Here is a 23,866-nt window from a genome sequence, read left to right on the forward strand (position 1 = left end):
GGAACTGTGGACTGTTGGGACAGGAACACCTCCGGGTCAGGGGCTATAAAAGGACGGTGCCTCAGTCCAGAAACTGAGCTGTGCTGGGTGGGAGAGGAGCAAAGTGTCTGGGCGAGGAGGACAGTTTAATTTTGGAGAGAATAGTGTTTTGAATGAGTAGTGTGGAGGGTGCTTTGTGCACATTGTTGTTAAACAAAAATAAACAATCGTGGACTTTTACCTGGTGTCTGGAATTGTACCTGAGGGTTCCAGGGTGCACCTACTGCCCCCTACTGTCACAACATCCTAATTGTTTTTGTTTTTTGTTTTTTTACCAAAGTTAGTTTTCTAATTTCTGTATTGTTCCCAAAATACAGAATATGGGAAATAACAGTTCACTTAATTAGCTCAGGAGTTCAATTAAAAAACAGAAGCTGGTGGGAACAAAAACCTGCAGCCACAGTGGGTCCAAAGGGCCAAGTTTGAGGACCCCTGACCTAGATAAAGATGGTAGCCACTTAAAGGTACAAATAATACAATAATTTCACCCTAGAGATTTATAGGGTGCTTTACACAAAGGTTTGACATAAATAAATACATGTAAATTTAACAAAGTACTTTTCCCTAATTAAACTTTTGCATTTACTTCTAGGACACTGTCTATGAATATTATGTTGATGTCAAAAACAAAACATGGAGCTCATTTGAAGACAAACTTCCAAAAGGCTGGCGATACAACCAAAAGTAGGTCATCTGAGAGTCACTCCCATCTTTCATTTTAACGTGTTTGGTATCCCCAAGGCAAAAGCAACTTAACGCTGAATCCTGACGCTGATGTCCACTTTTAATTTTTACATTGGCTGCATTTTTGCTTGCTCTTCTCCAAGGTTATATGGCATTCTGATCTATGGAGATTTTTGCTGCCTAATCATACAGTATATCCTATAGATATAAGACAGCAATTGTGAAATATCACAAACCAAAATAAAGCCAAAGAGGCAAAAAAGATAAAAATAAGGTTTTGTTGTAAGAAAAATATAATAACACAGAAGAGCAAAGGGGTCTTTGAGCCAGTACACAAACAATAGGACTAAACAACTAACCAGGAATTAATAGCCTATCTGTTGGGTAGGGTCTGTGGCCCACTTGGCTACCTTGAGGTATCTCCTTTTTCTCCTCCTCCTCCTCTTTTCTGTCATTTTTGGCCTCTCTTCCTCCTGCCAAGCAAACTCATGCCAGCTCTCCTTTCACCTCTTGGGCTTTTAGACCTCAGTTAATCCATATGTCTATCCACCTCTGAACCAAGGCTTCTCTTAACAAGACAGGCCCGGTTGGAAAGGAGGACTATTAACGTATGTCCCATTACACTTGGCATATTGGCTCCCCCCAGGTGGCCTTGTGTTACCATTGCCAGTGCACTTACCACCAGGTCCTCTTATGTCTTAGTTCCTCTCCTGGGATCTCTAGCAGTTGAAGTCCACAATGGGTCCTCCATCACAATTCACTTCTTTATTCTCCAAATGCTTATATAAAATATTTTTTTCTTCGTTCTTGCATTTGTATTTCTTAATCAATGTCAAGATTTTTTATTTTATCCATTTGTTCTTCTGTGCCTAATTTAAAAATGTTAATATTCTTTACTGCACATTCATATTAAATTTTATTTCCTTTCATTAATGGTTTATTATTTTTTTTTCTGTTTTACATTCCTAGTGCTCCGTTCTATAAGATAATAGTGCCCACTGTGGACACGGTGCGTTACAACTTCCTGGTTAATGCCTTAGTGTCCAACCAGTGTCCAGTACTTTTGGTTGGTCCAGTCGGAACAGGAAAAACATCAGTTGCCCAGAATGTCCTTCAGTCTTTGGATGCCACCAAATGGTCTGTACTGTCCATCAACATGTCTGCTCAGGTGAGAAACATTACTTTGAAAGCACATCTTGCCATTCTTTACACTGTGGGTGCCTGTTTTATCTTGGTAAAGTAATATATTGCTGTACATTCCCCTTTGTATTATTAATAAGTAGCCTTTGTCAGAATGCCTAATCTCCCAGACTTACCACTGTTTATAAGGTATTATAGTATACTAGACATTAAGCCCATTAAAATAACAGGCGCTAGAACAGTAGTGCATAAACATTTGTAGGAACAGTCTATATTAAATGGCAAGGGACCTTGTATGTGGCTGTAATGTGCGTCACTGTATTGTGTGCCTTTAATTTTCTCTCTCAGTAATACTGGTTTGTATTTCCGTAAAATGCCTGTAATTTTGTCTGACAGTAATACAGTGGAACCTCGGTTCACAACCATAATCCGTTCCAAAACTCTGGTTGTAACCTGATTTGGTCGTGAACCGAAGTAATTTCCCCCATAGGATTGTATGTAAATACAATTAATCTGTTCCAGACCGTATGAACTGTATGTAAATATATATATATAAGTTTTTAAGCACAAATATAGTTAACTATACCATAGAAAGCACAGCGTAATAGTAAACTAAATGTAAAAACATTGAATAACACTAAGAAAACCTTGAACAACAGAGAAAACTAACACTGCAAGAATTTGCGCTATAGCCTTATGACCCGCTCGCTAAAAACTCTTTTTTTAAGGAATTTTAAGCACAGAGGAAAAAATGAACATTTGAAAAATCTGTAATTTAATAAACAACCAAGATAAGTGACATTGCAACAATGCACGCGCGCGCCTATGTGTGCGTGTGTGTGTGTGCGTGTGCCTGTGTCTGTGTGTATGCGTGACTCGCGCGCGCCTGTGTGTGTGCGTTACTCATGCGCGCCTGTGTGTGTGTGTGTGTGTGTGACTCGCCTGTGTCTGTGTGTATGCGTGACTCGCGCCTGTGTGTGTATCTGTCTCTCTCTCTGCACAGGGAATGCACAGGAAGAGACTGAACACGTGCTGTGTGGCCCCACGCATGCGCACTTCACCAGAAGACACACACACACGGACACCTGGACGCACACAAAGGTTTTATTAAAGAGGATAACTTCTCCCCACCTTCCTGTCTATATCTATAACCTCAGGCAATTAGGTGTAGTAAAAAGACAAGCAGGAGTTAAGTTACACATAAATAATGTATTATTGATAATATTCATAAATAATAACAATATGCAAAGTACATTTGAATATTGGCAACCATACAACCTGATAAATGATGATGTGTAGTTTCAGGTGGCACACAGACTTGTAATTACTTAAAATGTCTCTAGTTAAGGTATCATTTGTAGTCAGCTCGCCGCATGCCTGTTCAATATGGCTGCTGAGCTGTGCTCTTCATTGTGTTGTCCTTTCCTTCATCAGATGTTAGCAAGAGAGATACATCTTCATCATCAGAGGTTAGTAAGAGAGAGATAGTGTGAGGTTAAGCAAGTAAATTTATAGATGTCCTGTCCAACCCCTACAGCCAGTAGGACATCATGGTAGTTAAAGGCCTCAGAGACAAGCCAATTCCAAACAGCCTTACCTCAGACCAACGGGGAAATAGAACATCTTAACACCTGCCATCCCCTTAAAACCATTTGCTGAGCTAACGTTTGCCAGTTAGGCAACCTGGCATTTTTTGGGGGGTTGAAAGACTTTAGCAGAGAAACACTCACCAAACTGGTTTAAGGCACATCCCCCCAACTCTGTTGTAAAATTACAAAGAGACTCAGTCGTAAAAGGGGTGGGGGGGTTTAAACATGAATGCTTCTCACTAAAGTAACACTAAATTACATTGCTTTGCCTAAATTACAAATAAAGACATACAAAATATTTATCAAGTTATATGCAAAATCTCACATCACAACAGTGCCCTACTCTCACTTATTTGGGTGGTAAACAATATAAATTAAATGCTGAAAGGTTGACTTTTTCATGCCCTGTCGCTGCACTCTTATTCTATTGAAACTTCAGTTTCATTGACACAAAGGGAAATTATTTTTTTCTTGTAATTCATTTAGCTGATTTAATATATTGTAACATGTGATTCACTGTCTTACACCCCAAAAACTTGCGGCTGAGTCTTAATCTTCAGAACGATCAGCTTTATTAACGTCTTCAAAAAGGAACAGCAAGCATATTTATTGAGTGGGGATCTGCCACTCTATAACACACAAACACCGCAAGCAAGCAGTGATTTTATTAGTCATTCCGCCTCGGCTCCCTCCTTCAGACCAGGTACTGATAATCCTCCTACTCAGGTTGGTCCCATGACTGCAGATCCGTGATTAGGATTGGATCGTCCTGGGTGGAGAGGGGACAAAGAGAAAGTGGGCCAGGTCATTGGCCGAATTAAAATTAAACCCAACCTCTCTGTATCCGTGGCCGAGGGACGCTCTGCACGGAGAGCTGTGAGCAAACTCGTCGACATGGGTGATAAGTTTTCTATGGCCAACAAACGCTCTATTGTGTGATGGGGCCATGAAGGCGCTGTTGAAGCAGGACGTGTAGCATGGCGGGGCTGCATGCACATCACAATATTAATATAAACAATAACTTTGTTTTTAGTTAGTGCACTGACTAATGATAACTTCAGAATGTTATACAAATTTATAAATTAATACAAAAAAAATATTTTTTACAAAGAAATGCTGTGTGCCTTTTTTTCTGTAAAAACCATATTAGTAATCATATACAGTAAGTAAACAGTAATGTTTAGTCAGTAATTGTGTATTTTGTTCTCACCTTGGATGCTCTTCATACGCATATTGCCCTCTTTTATCGCCTCTTTCTCCATTTATTTTCTTAGTCTCTCATATTTCCTTGTGATTTCTTTTACCTCTCCTTACTGGTAGTGCCCAGATATCCTTTCAAGGCCACTATTCAGCCTAGGTCTCCAACTGTTTCTCCATTATACCCTCATAGATGAATGGCCTCTATAGGATTGAATGGCACTGTACGCTTTCCTTTGACATGACAGACTAGTCTTTTGCATAAACTGCAGCTCCAAGTAACTTTTTTTTACTGTTTCTTCTACCCGGTGTGGGCTACAGGTGGCACACCAGCTCCCCAAACCTGACACAGACAGACACAGATTATGGTGTGGGGTTTTCTTTTCATGGGTTGGGCTTGGCCCATTAGTTCCAGTGAAAGAAACTCTTAATGCTTCAGCATACAAAGCAATTGTGGACAATTTCATGCTCCCAACTTTGTGGGAACAGTTTGGGGATGACCCCTTCCTGTTCAAACATGACTGCACACCAGTGCAGAAAGCGAGGTCTATAAAGAAATTGATGAGCGAGTTTGGTGTGGAGGAACTTGAATGTCCTGCACAGAGCCCTGACCTCAACCTGACAGAACACCTCTGGGATGAATTAGAGCGGAGACTATGAGTGAGCCAGGCCTTTTCATCCAACATCAGTGTCTGACCTCACAAATGCTCTCCTGGAACAATGGTCAAATATTTCCATAAACACACTCCTAAACCTTGTGGAAAGCCTTCCCAGAAGAGTTGAAGCTGTTGTAGCTGCAAAGGGTGGGCCAGCTCCATATTGAAGCCTATGTATTAAGAATGGGATGTCATGAAAGTTTGTGTGTGTGTCAAGGCAGGCGTCCCAGTACTTTTGGCAATACAGTAATCCCTCGCTACATCGTGCTTCGACTTTCGTGGCTTCACTCTATTGCGGATTTTAAATGTAAGCATATCTAAATATATATCACGGATTTTTCGCTGGTTCGCGGATTTCTGTGGACAATGGGTCTTTTAATTTAAAGTACATGCTTCCTCAGTTTGTTTGCCCAGTTGATTTCATACAAGGGAAGCTATTGGCGGATGGCTTGCTTTTCTATGTCTCTCTCACTCTCTCTCCATGACGGAGGGGTGTGAGCAGAGGGGCTGTTTGCACAGAGGCTGTTTGCCTAGAAGATACGGACGCTCCTCTAAAAATGCTGCTTTATCGCGGTGTTTCGGCATACTTAAAAGCACAAAAGCACGTATTGATTTTTTGATTGATTGCTTTTCTTAGCGAGCGCGCTCTCTCTCTCTCTCTCTCTGAAATTCTCTGCTCCTGATGCACGCACTCCTTTGAAGAGAAGATACATTTGCATTCTTTTAATTGTGAGAAAGAACTGTCATCTCTGTCTTGTCATGGAGCACAGTTTAAACTTTGGACTAAAGGGTGTTATTTCATGTCTAGAGGGCTCTAATAATGTTAACAATGTGGGAGAGTGTATAAGGGCATAAAATATATAAAAATAACCATACAAACATATGGTTTCTACTTCGCGGATTTTCGTCTATCGCAACCCCCGCGATCGAGGAGGGATTACTGTATAGTGTATGTCATCCAGTTCAGGCAGTAAATGTAGCGCCTAGCATTGCTGAGTCATGGATCTAGCATTCTGGGTATGAATTCAAGTTTCTGCTTGAGTGAAGTTTGCATGTCCTTCGTGTATGTATGTGTCTTTGTTTTCTTGTGGTACTTTAGTTTTCCCTTTACACTCCCAAAAACATAAATACAATCAGTTGCTTATGTCTTTCTCCTCTGTAAGCTCAGACTGTTTAAAGTGGACGAGGACTGTCATCATTTTTAGCTTCATTGCCTGGTTTAGTGATCCGACAAACCAAACTTTAAAAAAAGCTTCAGCAGATTACAAAACATGCAGTTAGTTAATTATTGGAGCTGGCATCACAGATTTGGTAAGTGTGTGTCAGAGGACGGTGTGAAAAAATTTGGAAATCATCTCATCTGATGACAGACACCCATTACACACAGAACTTAACTTTAAATAATCTGAGAGGACAGTCACTTTAAAGAGCCCACACAAATCGCTCCATAAATTCCATTCTTCCAGTGCAATGCATCTTTTTAATAAGGAATATCAGAGATAATATAAAATTCCAATAGTCATGCAACCATTTTTGGTGAAAACAAACCATCAAATGTCTAGGAGTAGTTAACAAAGAATCTGTTTTTCAAATGATGTAAGCATTTTAGAATTTCTGGGTGAGTTTTAACCTGTCTCGTCTTTTATCATGTTTTATTTTCATTTTTGTTTGTTATGGGATACAATGGAAAAGGCAAATTTCCTATTTTCTTGTGTAAACATGACTAACTGAAACCTTGAATGTTAAGTTAATGGGTGACCCTCGACTGGTCTAGTGTGAGTGTAGACGTATCTGAGTGGGCCTTGCACTTCACTGCCGTCTCATCCACAAGTGGCCTCTGTCTGGCACCCAGAGATACTGGGATGAACTCTGGCCCACCACTCTGATTTGGGTTAATTAGGTTTCAGAACATTATTATGTTTCTGAATTTCACACATTCTACCTTTATGTTTTCAGGTGGCTGTTAACCCAGCCACAAGGGATGCACAAACCAGTGTGTTTCTTAGTGCTGGTCTTAAGCCCGGATAAATGGGGAGGGTTACGTCGGGAAGGGCATCCCGTGTAAAATTTTGCCAAATCAATATGCAGAGATGATCCACTGTGGCAACTCCTCATGGGAGCAGCCAATAGAAAAAGAAGGAGAAGTTAACTTTGCCCTGTCTGCCTGGTAAAATAACACACCATAACATTCTTGAAACCATCACTTGTGTTCTGTGTGTACTGATTTTTTTTGCCCTGGGTATGTGATTTGTGTTAAATAAAGAATAAATCGTATCTGTTAATAAAATTTCAATAGATAAATAATACAACACAGTCCTCACATAGAGCTTCATTAGCACTGTGTTAGTGCATTTAATGTCTTTGATTTCAGTTTTTGTAAAACTGCTTTAACATTTTCACCCTTTTCTGCCACCAAACCACTGCATGTCACAAATTAAAAAAATATAGATCTCACATCCATAGGGCAGTCATCTTTGATTCAAGTACAAAATGTTTGAAAATAATCCTTTCTTCAAGATGAATGCCAACTGTCTTTACATCTATCGGCTCACAACCAACTTGTCTCTCTTTGTAATTATTTTGTCATGTCAAATAGTCACGCACCTCTTGTCTTAATTGTTCCCTTTACTTTGGAGAAGACCCAGGATTTGCCATCATTAGCACCTCTTGTATATGGAGAACAAAGTCAGTATGCAAGCCTTGTGATTACTTTGTATGTAATAATCTGTCAGAAAAATGTCTCTTATTCCTGTTAGTTATGTACAAATTTAATCTCTGTCACAACATTCTTAGCTGTTATCCATCAAGTCCCACACACCTGCCAAGTGGAAACTTGGCCTTTCTGTGAAATGTACTACAGCTTAAATTTACATTTAATTATTTGTCACATGTGGTTGGCGTGGTGTGGGTGACACAACACTTAGAGCTACTGCTTCATTGACGGGCATCCTAAGTTTGAACCTCTGTGCCCTCCCATTACAATCTGGATTTTGCATATTTCTCAGTTGTCTGTATGGGTTTTTCTCGCAGTAAACCGGCTGAACTAATTGTGTCTGCACAGAAATGTGCACTCAGCTAATTTCCCCATCTATACCCTGGATCCACACAGCTTTGCAGCACCCTCACATATCAAACCTGAACCTTTTATTCTTAAAACACACACCATGGACGCCTTAATGTCTTTCACCACATCAACACTTTGTTTAGTCTCTTGTTCTCACTAAATTGCACTGGGCTTTTGATAGAAATTTGAATCTAATGTATCCATTGTGCTCCTCCATGAGTGCTATGTTGTGTCCTTCTCTACATCCACAGTACTCTTCTGCTGCTCTCTGTCCACTGGCTTTGTGCTTGGATTCAAACACTCACTGTGACCTACATGTCTGCTCATCAATTCATAATTTATTAGTCTACATGTTTGTTGTTCATTCTATCTCTGGTCATGCTAAAAATATATTCTGCTTCTTACTTTACACTCCCAAGCTGTTGTGCAACCTTCCCTTGATCACAGTTTACTGAAAACGACACCTCATAACAGGCTTTCAGTGCTTCTCCTCTCTTCTCATCTTCTCTCCTGTAACATATGGGATGGAAAACAGTGCACTTTCGCTTTATAGACAAGGTTTAGTTCCAAAGGAAACACTTTCTTACAAACAGTAGTTAGAGGGATGCAGGGATCGACTGCCTTCACACACAACTCTCATATCTCACAGTAATAATAGTCAAAGGTGTCTCCTTCACAACACCGCACTCGGTAGAGCCCACCCTGTCAACTTTGAAAAAATGTAATAAATATGTAAAGAAATAAACAAAAAACATTTCATTAAACATTTAACTATTTATGTTCATTCATCTTTTTGTATTTTTATTTATTTATAGTTACATTTCACAATACATTTATTTATTTGCATATTTATTTACTTTATTTCATCTGAAATATTCCTCTATACATAACAGGGCCTTAATGCCACTGCTGCTGCCAATAATTAATTACATCATTGAACCTAAAATCAATTGGGCAAAAAAATAACAGGCTATTAAGTTAAAGGATTTAGCTTCCTGACCCTAAACTCAACATTCTTTTGAACCTTTCCATATAAAAATTATATAAAATGCATAAATGTATAAATTTGTTTATGTTTAAATATAAATTTACCCTTTTTATTTGTAGACAACATCAAATAATGTTCAAGAAATTATCGAGAGCCGCATTGAGAAGAGAACTAAAGGGAATTATGTCCCTATTGGAGGAAAGAAGCTAATCACATTTATGGATGATCTCAACATGCCTTGCAAAGACACCTTTGGCTCCCAGCCTCCTCTGGAGCTCATCCGACTCTGGATAGATTATGGTTTCTGGTATGACCGGCAAAAGCAAACTGTTAAAAATGTCAAGGTGAGCACAGGCCACACGGTGGATTAGGCATCCTTCAGTTCTCTTACTTATTTAATCCAGTTTAGGGCTGCAGTCCTAGACCTTTTGGAGATGTGTTATGCCTTGGATCCTCTAAATCATTGTGTCTGATGAGTGTTCTCTTTTATAGGATATGTTTCTCCTGGCTGCCATGGGCCCCCCTGGTGGTGGAAGGACTGAAATATCAGGACGACTGCAGAGCCGATTCAATCTCATCAATATGACTTTCCCAAATGTAAGAATGCATTTGCAAGGGGTATAGTAGATGAGTGGTTGGGAGCGTACACTGATACAGCACATTGCCACAACCACCACATGCCGTAACCACCTCAGAATCCCGGATCCCGAGCGCAGCCGTACAATGGGTGATAACTGGAAGGACAGCATTTTCTGTGTCTCTCCAAGCTCTCTCATTAAATATCCATCAGGTGACCTTTCTGTACTGACATGGACTGGTCATCTCTCCAGGACTGGTACCTTTCTGGCATGTAGTGCTCCCACGATATAATTAGGCCACCTGCTTTTATGAGTTTTGAGAATTTTAAGAAAACATATACAATTAGGTTTTACTGAACACATTGCTATACAATCGTATATTATAACATCTGAAATTAGAAAGACTTTGTCACTAACCAAGCTATACAGACTGAAATGTACAGGATGACTTTAAAAGATCTGAACACTTTCAAAAATACATTACTTAATAACTATCATATGTAATATGCACCAAACTGTAGCTTTCCTTCATTTTATCCAGATTTTTTGTTTGAAAGTTATACACATTGCTGTGTGTACCCATCAACAGTTAAATGCGACAAAGGGTCTGGGATGAATTATCCACAAGATTGACATGTAGCATTGACATGAGGAGTGCATTTCAAGCATTTTTTAAGATTAAAAATAACTGTTAAGAGTTTGGTAACAAATTGAATACATGTTTATATGTTGTCAAGGATAAAAAAGGAAAGGACTCACAAAAAGGTTTGGAGCAGCTACCCGTATATTGTTCCTGACTGCTAAATGGACATAAATGATGTTTACAGGTTCGAGTCCAAAACAGAACTAACTCGATAGCACAAAGATGGCAGCTTTAAAGGAAAAGGGAGGAAATGATGTTAGTGGGGCCAGAACCGGAAATGATGTCATCAGTGGGGCCCCGAAACCGAAAATGACATCATCAGTAGTCCCAAAACTGGAAGTGACATGATCAGTGGGCCCCTGAAAACCGGAAGTGATGTCGTCTTGGCCAGGCAGGATTTCCCGTAACTGGTCTGTTAAGAAGTGAGAGAAAGAGTTATTACGATCTACCACCCTCTTGTCTGGCATGGAATTACTCTCATTCAGGCCCTTTAGCTGCCTCCCATGCAGACGTGTGTGACAATGTGTAGAAAAGAGAATGGTTTCACTTGTCAACCCCAGGGATTGCAGATTAATTTAGGTAATGGGGTGTAGGATTGCTTTTTCACCTTTCAGCCAAGACGCTAGAAATGTGAAGAGATTTGTAAGTGAAGAAATGTGTGTGTTGCCTCCTACAATGCACTCCAGTGTTGCCACTAAAGGCTTCTGAAAAACTGGATTAGGTTCAATTATTAAATGACTGAATGGGTGTCTCTGGTTTCAAATTGTAGGCAGAGAGGCCATAATTCAAAGAGCATAACAAAGCGCTTGCATCCTGATATTATAGACACTTTAGGTAAATCTTGGACAAAATGCTCAAGGGTGTATAGTATTAAAAACAGTGGGCAATGTTTTCAGATTGATCGTGCACACAGTTTAACATATAATCAAGTTGAATGATTTGATGGCACAACCCAGTGTGCCGGGATGAGCTGACGCCCATGATGAGCCACAATAGCATTACGTTAATTGGAAAATGTCAGGTTACCCTTCAGTTGAAATATTTTCTGGATTCCGAATACATTTTTTCTCTTTTAATTATTTATTTAATCTTACATTATGGTATTTACTTTTTAATTAAAACAAAATCTTTCAGTTAAAGTCTTTCCAGTTTTCTAAAGAAAAGGGTTTTTAAATCTATTTTAATTATCTTTTTTCGTTTTTTTTTGGTTTTATCTTTCGCACGTTTTTGCTGGTTCAGCTGTAATTAATTTTTTTCTGAAAGCTAAAACATCATCTGATAGACAAGCATATTCTAGCCAAGGTGCCATATAAAATAAAGATTAATTGATGTCTGCACTCCAACATCGTTATTTTATTTGGTTTAATGGCAAGTTGCCGCCAACACAAATTCTGTCGTCTAATGACCATCTGTAACTTGTATGAAACATGAGGGCAGTGTAAAGTCAAACAAGAAGAAATATGTCTAAAACTGAGATATCTCGTAATATTTCATTATTACATATGTAATAATATTTTATAATTAAATATATTAATTATGAGAAGGGTACAGGCTCTCTTAGTAAAATGAACAAAACATGGCCTGCATGCGTACCTAAACAGTACTTCTTATAATGCCAGTTGAACTCATGCTTCTGACATCACTCCCATTTCCAAGTTCACTGGAGGTACAGCTGAAATACGCTTTTAAGTTCCAACCAACAGGACTGACGTTTGGAACTCTTCAGACATGCCTACAGTCCTTAATCCGAGATTGCCATGTGCCTCAAAATTAGCCTTACATTATATTGAGTGCCCTGCTGCTGCCACCTGCTATAGTCAGGAGCTCCTCTGTTGGTTGGGTGCAGTTCCCCGACTGTTCCTTATTTTTTTCCAAGCCTCAGGGCTCTGGGATGGTACCCCTTAATTTGACAGAGGATCAGACCACTCTACAAAGTGCTAGGATGAATGATGTCCGGCTTTCCTGTAAAACATACTGTCTCTAGTTCTGTTTTCATAGGGGCACCCTTACTCTTAACCCTTTCAGCATGTCCTATATAATTATGGGGCATAGCGCTTATAAAATGCTCCACAGTTTCAATCCCAACTGGGTCCTGCTTCACAGTTAGATAAGAATAGTATATAGGATCAGTTCATTGCAGTTCAATGGCATTACTAGGCTAAAGTACGCATCCATTTTCTAACTCTTTTATTCAGATAGGCCTTAGGAGTTGGTGCCTATCCCAGAAGGACTGGCCACAAGGTAAGCACCAACCTCATACAGGATGCCAAGAGCTTCACATTGCCCACTCACACATGGAACTGGCTGTGATACTTGTTAGTCATCGGTCATCACTAAAGTTTATTTCTCTCTCTTCTGTTTAGATGGCTGTTCCCCTCTAAAAGCAGTAAATCAATAAGCCTGTAGGTTATTGGGGATGATTTTAAAAGTTTCCTCCATTATTATTCTTGTGGAGTTGCTCAGAAAGTCAATACACCTATCATGGTCAGATATGTTTCATTATGTGTTTGCTTAAATATCATGCTGTGTTATCCTATGACTTGTCATATATTCCCATTCAATTCTGGAAACTTAAATATGACTAAGAAGTGTATTTATTTATTTATTTGCTTTGGAACAACATTAGATTGGCACTTATGTCCATGATCATTTTCGAAAATGAGGCCCACTTTTTTGGCAACATTTGTCATTACTTTGAAATATGTCGTGCTTGTTATTACTACAGATTAAAAGGCTTTTTCTAAAAAAAACTTTTCAATATGGTTTATATTCTATTAAAATGCTTTGAATTGGGATAAATTAAAAATGATTAAATAAACGCAAGAGGCTATCCACAATGTATATATAGTAGCTGCATTTAGTATATGTATTTATTTAGTTTCATTTAAACAAGTGAAAGCAAAAATAAGAATATAATTTAATATAGAGAAATTGCTACACAATTTCAAAAGTATTTCACACATTTTTGTTTTTAATTGACAGGAGTCTCAAATTAGTCGTATCTATGGTACCATGATCAATCAGAGACTGCAAGATTTTGCAGAAGAAGTAAAGCCTATTGGCAAGGTGATCACCCAGGCCACCATAGAGATCTACAACAACGTTGTGCAGAAGTTTCTACCTACACCGGCTAAGATTCACTACCTGTTCAACCTGCGAGACATTTCTAAAGTAAGATATCTTGGTACTATTGCTCTAAATCCTACTCCTGTGGACCTCTCTACAGCTGTATGGGAATCTAAATGGATTAAATAGATTGTTCTGACCGCTACAGACTGATAAACAATAGGAATGTGTAATATTTATGGGTGACTGCACCTAAACCATCTTCAGTTCCATTTCAGTTATTAGTGTTTAATCTGAAGGAGGGCTGGTCTAATGTTTAACATCTTCATTTACTAGTCAAATCATGACTTTTGTTTGTCAATTCAGGTCTTCCAGGGACTGCTACGTGTTCACAAGGACTTTCATGATACCAAGCAGAGCATCATACGGTTGTGGATACATGAATGCTTCAGGTATGGTGGTATTGTTACCACTGTTTTTCATAGTATGGCTGGATGATTTTTCACCTTTCTTTGTGATATCTATCTATCTATCTATCTATCTATCTATCTATCTATCTGTCTATCTAAGGGACACTCTAGACTTGTCACGGAATCCAGAATAAGAGCTAAGGAGGCCTACATTATAAAAAAAAGTTGTCTTTATTGAAAATTATGTACACAAGGGATGAAATATATAAAAAAAAGTAACTTAAGCACAGAATAAAGAGAAATCAACAAACCCACTGCCTTCTCCTGTTATTTGTTAGGAGTGACTGGTTCACATTCATTCCAAACCAAACACACCAAACATTTTCTGTCTCTCTCTCTCTTCCCATAATCCTCTGAGCTTTCTCCAGTCCAGTTCTTTCCTTATCTCATCTTCCATCTCTGATCTCATCTATAGTTTGGCCAGCAGGAAGTTTTAAACCCTAGCTAGAGACCACTTCTTGGGTCATCCCTTTAATTACATGAGCATGGGGACTCCTATTAAATCATAGATAATTCTTTGCATTTATATAGCGCTTTTCTCACTACTCAAAGTGCTCAGCAATTGCAGGTTAAGGGCCTTGCTCAAGGGCCCAACAGAGCAGAGTCCCCTTTGGCATTTACGGGATTCAAACCGGCAACCTTCCGATTGGCAGTACAGATCCCTAACCTCAGAGCCACCACTCCGCCTAATCATATGTTATCTGCTATTGCCGTTCTCTTAATTTTAGTACTATAGATAAATCACTTGGGGCATTCCCTGCCTCTTCCTGGAAGAATTAATATTGTTTTTTTCTAGTACCCTCTACACCCGGAAATCCCTTTTCTGAACCCACTCTTATGCTATCTCTATCCTTTTTTCCTCTTATTATTTCTCTTTGCATGTGTGTACTGTTTTTATAGAGAGTACTGATTTATAGTTGGTGTACTGGCTCATCATTCAGCAGATCTTAAGCACAATCTTACCTGCACAAGAGTGAGAGAAGTCTGTCTCCCTGCGAAGAAGCATATTGAATAGGAGAGTACGGGCACCATATTATTTTCCAGTCCTGAGCAAGGCTCTAATTATTACTGAGCATTTTTTGTATTTCAGTGTGAAATGTTCTTGGTGGTAATTGCTTCAGATAGTGCCAAGTGTTTTATGCAGGTTTTGCTTTAAACATTAAATTATTTCTCTTCATTATAAATATTTTTCATTGTGTGCTTTATAACCATGTTATTTATACATTTGCTCTTCATTTGCAAGTCCTGTGCCTCCTGTATTTTTGAAGAAGGCAGTTCACAATGTAAAATGGAATTCTCCATAGACACATTTAGACAAACTAACATATATTATTTTACCTTGTAAAAAAATAAAAAGATGTTACGTCACTCAACCACTACCACAAGTCAAAAAGTCTCAGCCTTTTTATATTTTCTTCCTGTGTTGCTTAAACACATACTATTGCACTGCACAACTTTTTTATACTCCTAAATCCATTTGGTGTCTGAAGTAATATTTAATTCTATGAGTGCTGCAGAGAGGTTGACAAGAAAATGACAGGTGCCTACTGAAGTGACATTTCACAAGTAATATGGTAATAAACTGCCGCAATGGAATCTCTGGCCTGGCTCTGTAGGAACCTGTTGTGTCCTCTTACTGTAATTTCAGTCTTTGTGAAGTCGTCCTTCGTTTTATCTAGGGCCTTTTATAATGAATGCAACTGTCACAAAACACTCCACAAAACAATTAAAGTGTCCATTAGGAAAGAGCTGTGCCTTCTTCTCTCTCCTCCTGTAACCCACCTGCCTCTTCCTTGCTGAGCTTTTCTCTGTAGTCTTCTGTAGAATCATATATACTTTTGAAAGGGTACTAGGGGGTTGTACCGTGTTAGCCATTATGGATGTAACGAGAAGGCAAGCAAAATGACACCTTTTATTGGCTAACTAAAAAGATTACAATATGCAAGCTTTCAAGGCAACTTCAGACAAGATGTTCTCATGTTTACTTCTTACCTAAAGAAGGGGCCTGAGTTGCCTCATAAGCTTGCATATTGCAAATTTTTGAGTTAGCTAATAAAAGATGTCATTTTGCTTGGCCTCTTATTGAAAGAGTGAAAGGACCACTTGCTCAAAGTTCAATCATAGGTTCTGCTACTGTGGACACCTTAAATAGCTCTAATGGCCGGAGAGGCATTCATTAAGCAATATGCTTCATTTCCATAGCCACTTTGGTCATCTCCTGTTTTGTGCTGGATACACCTCAAAATGCCGGCCAAATTCTGTAACTCACATCACAAATTACCTAACTTTCCAGAACAATGTGTTCTATCTCTTCAGCAAAATTGAAAAAGAAGCAAAAACTGGCTACTACTCTTTTGTTGGCTTTAACAAGTCTGAAAAAATATTTCACTTTTTACTGCTGTATTTTGAATTTCTAATCGTAGCATATTCATGGCCAGCCTCAAATCAAGCAGCAGCATTGTGTGATTATGAGGGAGGTAGAAACACCAAAATACTTCAAGTCAAGTCAAGTTATGTGTATGTAGTACAAGGAAATTCTTCTAGTGTCATAAGATATAATTGATTTCATAAGAATCTAAATTCACAATATTATATTTAAATGTTTGGAATATCCAAATGTAAAATGATCTGTTCCCTCTTGTAGAGTGTTCTCAGACCGGCTGGTGGACCAGAGTGATATGGAAACTTTCATTGGGATGCTGAGTGAGAAGCTGGGGTCACTTTTCAACCTGACATACCACAGCATTTGTCCAAACAAGCAGCCGCCCACATTTGGTAAGAGACTGGTTTGTACATGTGGGTGTTGTCACAATAAGCAAGAACTGCGGACCTTATTTAAATTAATGTGCATAACCAACACTAAAGGTCTATTAATATTTTGTCATTGGATCAGAATCTCATGGCAGAATACTGGATATTTTTTATCATTGGGTTGTGTGGACCAAAATGATGTCAATGGAGTCCTAACAAACTACTTTTTAACTAATACATTACAGAACATTCTAAAACCTGCTTAGCTCAGTTCAGGGTCACAAGGAAATGGAGCCTATCTAACATCAAGGATAAGCCAAGAACTTTGGAGTCAGTCCATTACAGAGCCAAATAATCTACACACCTACACAGAGCCAGTTCAGAACAGCCACAATCACATTGACTGGGTGGTATTCACACCCAAAGGATCTTGATCTCGAAGGCAGCAGCCATGACCGCAATGCCATCATGCTGTCCAAAATTTTAAAATAAAAATTCTTAACCTGCTTAATCCAATTCATGGTCATAGGAAGCTGGGACGTATCCTAGACACATCAAGCGTGAGGAAAGAACTAACCTTAGATAAGGTGCCAGACCATCTCTGAACCAAGCACACAACCATACAGGGGCCAACGGTTATCACCAATTAAAAGAATACCACTCAAAAATTATATATTGTATATTTTTTATATATTACTTACGCCATTGTATAATGATGGGCAAGAAAAAAGTTTAACCTCATCTTTTCATTCAGGATGGAGAGAATTTTACAACATAAGAGAAAACATTAGCAATGTAAAAAACGTCCTTGTAAAAAAATATATACTTTAATTGTTATCCAGTTATATGCTCAAAACATGCAAAACACATGCTTTTTTTACTATAATACTATAATATTGTTAAATGGCATAACTGGTAACCTAAAGCCTCATGGGAAGGGCTTTTTGAGCTGAAGACCTTCATCTCCCTCTCATTTGCTGGTTGAGTCTGATCTTCAGTTCAAAAAATCATTCCCATGAGGGTTTAGGTTGCCTGTGCTGATGATTTCTAGAAGTAACAATACAGTGATCCCTCCTCGATCGCAGGAGTTGTGTTCCAGAACCCCCCGCGAAAGGTGAAAATCCGCGAAGTAAAAACCATACGTTTATATTGTTATTTTTATATTGACACGCTTGGGTCACAGATTTGCACAGAAACACAGGAGGTTGTAGAGACAGGGACTTTAAAACACTGCAAACAAACATTTATCTCTTTTTCAAAAGTTTAAACTGTGCTCCAAGACAAGACAGTTGACAGTTCCATCTCACAATTAAAAGAATGCAAACATATCTTCCTCTTCAAAGGAGTGTGCGTCAGGAGCAGAGAATGTCAGAGAGAGAGAGAGAGAAAAGCAAACAATCAAAAATCAATAGGGCTGTTCGGGCTTTTAAGAAAGCGAAGCACCGCGATAAAGCAGCTGCGAGGAAGGGAACAATGTGAAGGTAATCTTTCAGCATTTTTTAGAGGAGCGTCTGTATCCTCTAGGCCAGTATGCGAACAGCCCCTCTGCTCACACCCCCTCCGTCAGGAGCAGAGAATGTCAGAGAGACAGAGAGAAATAAACAAACAATCAAAAATCAATACGTGCTGTTCGGGCTTTTAAGTATGCGAAACACCGCACGGGAAGCATATCGTATACCATTGAGGAGTTTTATTTAATACTTGATACGTGCTCCGATTGGGTAGCTTCTCAGCCATCCACCAATAGTGACCCTTGTATGAAATCAACTGGGCAAACCAACTGAGGAAGCATGTACCATAAATTAAAAGACCCATTGTCCGCAGAAATCTGTGAACCAGCGAAAAATCTGTGATATATATTTAGATATGCTTACATTTAAAATCCGCGATGGAGTGAAGCCGCGTGAAAAATTGATAGATAGATAGATAAACTGTCTTTACAAAACAAGGAAGCAATAGGAAGAAGCCTGTGCGTTTCTGTTTTAAAGCTGAATCCCAGTACCTTTTTCCCTTCTTCCAGGGGATTTTATTCGTGAGCCAAAGGTATATGAGGATTTAACTGATTTCAAAGCCCTGAAGCTGTTTATGGAGAGGCAACTGGAAGATTATAACCTGACGCCTGGCGTCGTCCCCATGAACATGGTATTGTTCAGGGATGCCATTGAGCACAGTAAGAGTTATTTTATGTTTTAATACTTTGATATATTTGAATGAAGTAATTAATATGATTCTTTTTATTTACTGAATTTTCCAAATAACTGAATTTGTAAATTATGCAGACTAATTTGAATAATTATATTATTTAATTTGATCTCCTTTGGTATTTAATTAATAATAATAATCAATTTTTACAACATCTTTCAAGCAGGATGGACAAAGTGCTTCACAATTAAGCAAATGCTTTGCCCTTTTTTTGGACGCAGTTATTATGTTGCTTTTGAACATTTATTATACTGTAGTGTCCCAGTAGCACCTGGAGTTCTAGTGATGTCCAGCAGATGGTGCTCCTGTACACTGACTCTTATTCTTCAGAACCTGAACCCCAGCTACCTGAATTTGATTTTCCCTTTTGCCATCTCCTTCAGTGTTTCTGCACATGTGTCAAGCCGTCATATTCTTAACACACAAGATGCTTTTTTTTTTTTTAGTCAATATCATTTTCCTTAATGTTCTCTGTGGCTAACATGACACATTTTCCTGGTTAGGAGACTGGATTTTTGAATTTGTTTAGAGTGCAGATTCAGCATCTCTCATTTGTCAAATTGCTATTTTCACCCACTCACACATGCTCCTCCACCATCCCAAGTTTTCCTACGAGTCTCATTCATTTGTTTTTAATTTTGTGCATGTAATTTCTTACAATTACCCCCATTTCTAATTCTGTTTTACTAATTATGCATTTAATGGATCCTGTGAGCTGTATCCAGACACTGACATCTTTCCATATATTCCAAATCCCTCCAGTTCAGGCCATACTGCTCGGTCCTCTGACTGTGGCCCCTGCTGTGTCATATCAATCTTCTACCAGCGAACCTCTGGCAAAGCCCCATTATTAACTATGAAATAATTTGATGATAATGACGCATGCTTCATTTTCGATGACTTAATGAGGCTGAATATTAAGCAAAACAATTTTTTTTTCTGTTGCTGGAAAATGTAGTGTGAAAAGTAATTTGCAAGTCATGTATCCTGTTGCTAGAACAAAATAATGAAATTGTCTTTTGTTTTAATTTTTTTTTTTTCACCTTTTATTATATTGCTACAAAATGAAGTATTTTTAAGACCTAACACTTTTTTGTAATAAATACTGTTTCAGTTATCCATTCAATGCTAACTATGGTGTGCATCTCACTACAGGTAAATGTATTTGGAACATAAAGTAGCTAATAGGAGCAAGAGTTGAATATTTAGCCTGAGGCTGATATTGCACATGCAATGTGTGCGAGCTGCTCCTCCAAGCATTACTCCATCTCCCGAGTTTTATGTGACATGTGCTGTTCATTGCAGTTACTCGCATTGTCCGGGTGATCGGCCAGCTGCGTGGAAACATGCTTCTAATTGGCATCGGTGGCTCAGGCAGGCAAAGCCTCTCCCGTCTGTCTTCCTACATCTGCGACTACAAAGTCTTTCAGATTGAGGTCACCAAGCATTACCGCAAGCAGGAGTTCAGAGAGGGTAAGTGCAGCTCTGAGCATCATCTCAAATGTACAACCAGAGGCAGCAGTCTATATTTGGTATCAAGAACTTTCAAGCAATTGCATAATCATAAATGAGAATGAGTTTACAACTAGTCTAGCTATACAGCTTCTAGGTCACCATTTATTTTGCAAGTGGTACAGGCTCCCTGAAAATGTGTGTTTTTTTAATGCATTCTTGTACAGACAGATAGTGATGGACCCCACAGTCAAACATTACAGAGAACACAGCACTTTTAATGTGGTTTAACTTCTTGAAACAAACAAGAGCGAAGGCACCACATCAACATTATCAAATAAGACACACAAGAGAAGGCCTGGGTTTCTTCTCTGCAGCTCAGATTTTGTCTCTCCGGGTGTGTCTAGCCGACTTGATAAAATAAAATATAAAAGGTTCCAAGACGAAATCTTGTGATAATTTCCAAAAAGGCAGCATTCAGATGTTATCCAATAAATAATACAGTTCACCTGCTTGCCTATCTTTCCTTCTTTAATCAAAAAATAGTCCAAGAAGCCAAAGACTATGTGATAAATTTTGGGTCTGACCTTCAGAGGTACTCCTGTTTTCTAGAATGTCTTAAGACATTTACATTTCAAAGGGGCCTTGTTTTACAGCTCATGTGCTGTCCCTTATTTCAAGTAAAGGCTTTTTATGTGTTTTAAAGCAAATACCGGTACAACAAAAACTCTTGTGTCTGCATGACCATTTGAAGCATTGATTCCAGGGTTGTAATGATTATTGATTATATATGCAGCACACTCCACACATTAACTCTACTGTCTCATACAGCAAGTGTCCTGGGTTCAAATCTCACAACCCATCATCATCTATGTAAAGTTTTAGTGTTCATCCCATGTCTACACAGAGTGCTCTCTAGCACTCCCATTCTTCTCTCAGGTCCCTTAAGATACATATTTGGTTAATTGATGATTTCCAAGTTGTCCCCTGTGGGTGAGGGTATGGCTGGATGGAGTGGCACTCCCTGTTTTTGCTTTGTGACCTGTGCTGCCAGGCTAGGCTCCACAACTACAAATTGGATTAATCAGGTTTAAGAATGATTGGTTATGTTGTTACTACACAAACATACACTGCCTTTACAAAATGGAATTCACACAATTGCTTGCACATTATTGATGAATTCCACTTTCAGCCTGTCCAGTGTTTCCTAAATTAGTTGTGTGATCTTGTACCACTTGGATGATGAGGTGATTAGCATGCTGTAAGTGTAAATAAAGGCCGGTGACAAATGAAGAAATAGAATGCCAGTACTTGCAGTCCATCCATTAATTATCTGTCAGTATTTCATTCAAAATAGGTGAAGCTGAGTTGGAATCTATCCCAGCAGTATTTGTAGTAACTCAAGAATCAACCCTGGGAAGTATGCCATTCCTGATGGGCACACACCCATATTCATACTAGCCAATTCACTGCTTTCAATCATCTTAACAGGATGTCTTTCAGATGTGGTAGAAACTGGATTATCTAGAGAAAAATACAAACCACCACGAGGAGAACGTATAAATTCTAAACAAATTGTTCCCATCACAGGATGTTAAACCAAGATACAGGAGGAGAGGGACAGCAGTGCTAACCAGTATACCACCATGTCCTTCTAACAAGTCCATTCATATTATTCATTTTATGTTAACGGTCGTGGTCCAGGGCTGATTTCCCAAGTTACTGATTGTATGTTCAGGTCCTATCTACTCTAGGATGCTCGTGTTCTAATATTCCTGAAAGATACCATGTGGTTTAGTGAATGTAGATTTTGACTTTAAATCAGTCTATGTTGTGAAGAAGCAACACAATATCGTGAAAACGGGTAACATACCTCAAAATAGATAAAAATCTCACAAGGACCTCACAGGTTGGCCTCAGAATTAGGCCTCACCCCAAGAAACCTGACCCAAAATTGAAGAGGCAGGCTTTCAGGCCTTCATAGGGCCAAAAGAGGACACTGGCTTTAAAAGTTCAAAATTTCTTTTAAATGTCCCAAAATCACATAAAATGGCAAACTCCAGCCCCTATGACAACAAAACAACAACACATGTTTATAATGTATTTCTGCAAACAAAAGAAGCACAAAATGGCAAAACATGATGAAAAATGAGACAAGGTGGATATGGCCAAAAAGACAATCCAATTTAAACAAGTCAAATCTAAAATCCAAAAGCAAGTATCAAAGCCCAGAGCAAAAAGGTCCACAGAAATCCTAAGCAATGCAAAAAAAAAAAAAAACTGAAATTAGGCCAGGGAACAAACCCTGATTTATCACTGTGACACTAAATCTAGTCATTTAACCAGCCAATTGTAGTATAGAAATACACAACGGAAAAAAGGTTAAAGGTTATTTTCATGCTGAAAAGGAAAGAAGACTGTATGGCCTTCATCAGGTGTGCAAATAAAAAGGAAAGGGCAGGAAACATACTTTGGAGTGAGCAAAGTCAGGGCAGTTGCAGGGCGAAAATGTGAAAGTAGATGAGAAAAAGCTGCCATTAGACAAGATGAAGGGAGGGATTAAAAAGTTAGTCAGTCATTAAGACCTGCAGAAATGTGTGAGAATGACTTTAGCTACTTCTGTTTTTCTTTAACAATTGTCTTTGAAGCCCTCTGAAGTAACACAAACAGAGATCAGTATAGCTATGATCAACAGATGTGATCAGGTCTTTCATTGTAATGGCTTGGACTTACTCCCTGAAATGGTCCATCCTATTTCACCTATGTAGATGCCTGGTGTGGACCACTGGGGTAAATACAGCCACCCTAACCCTGATACAAACAGGCAGGGCACAAATTGTCACACAGCATGCCTTTATTTATAGATGGGGAAGTGCTTTCTTTGCTCCCCACAAGAGCACAATGTCCACAAGACAAAAGCACAGACTTTATCTTTCTTTCTTTCTTTCTTTCTTTCTTTTTTCTTTCTTTCTTTCTGCCATCATCATCTATGTAAAGTTTTAGTGTTCATCCCATGTCTACACAGAGTGCTCTCTAGTACTCCCATTCTTGTCTCAGATCCCTTAAGATGCATATTTGGTTAATTGATGATTTCCAAGTTGTCCCCTGTGGGTGAGGATACGGCTGGACACTTGGATGGAGTGGCACTCCCTGTTTCTGCTTTGTGTCCTGTGCTGCCAGGCTAGGCTCCACAGCTGCAAATTGGATTAAATTCGGTTTAAGAATGATATGTTATGTTGTTGCTACACAAACATACACTGCCTTTACAAAATGGAATTCAGACTCTTGCTTGCACATTACTGATGAAATCCACTTTCAGCTGAAAAAGCTGCCATTAGACCAGATGA

At 38.8% G+C, this 23,866-nt stretch overlaps 1 protein-coding gene across 1 annotated transcript in view; it reads left to right on the top strand.

Annotated features, from left to right (window-relative positions):
* dnah2 (dynein, axonemal, heavy chain 2) overlaps positions 1-23,866 on the top strand; it is a 521,611-nt gene that overhangs the window by 328,571 nt on the left and 169,174 nt on the right. Inside the window, exons 48-56 of the mRNA XM_039749646.1 lie at positions 632-723; positions 1,693-1,891; positions 9,477-9,701; positions 9,850-9,954; positions 13,561-13,749; positions 14,011-14,096; positions 16,759-16,889; positions 18,886-19,035; positions 20,373-20,540. Of these exons, the coding sequence (XP_039605580.1) occupies positions 632-723; positions 1,693-1,891; positions 9,477-9,701; positions 9,850-9,954; positions 13,561-13,749; positions 14,011-14,096; positions 16,759-16,889; positions 18,886-19,035; positions 20,373-20,540 (1,345 nt within the window). The remainder of the gene's footprint in view (positions 1-631; positions 724-1,692; positions 1,892-9,476; positions 9,702-9,849; positions 9,955-13,560; positions 13,750-14,010; positions 14,097-16,758; positions 16,890-18,885; positions 19,036-20,372; positions 20,541-23,866) is intronic.

The sequence above is a fragment of the Polypterus senegalus genome, chromosome 3, assembly GCF_016835505.1.
Source record: "Polypterus senegalus isolate Bchr_013 chromosome 3, ASM1683550v1, whole genome shotgun sequence".
NCBI lineage: Eukaryota > Metazoa > Chordata > Cladistia > Polypteriformes > Polypteridae > Polypterus > Polypterus senegalus.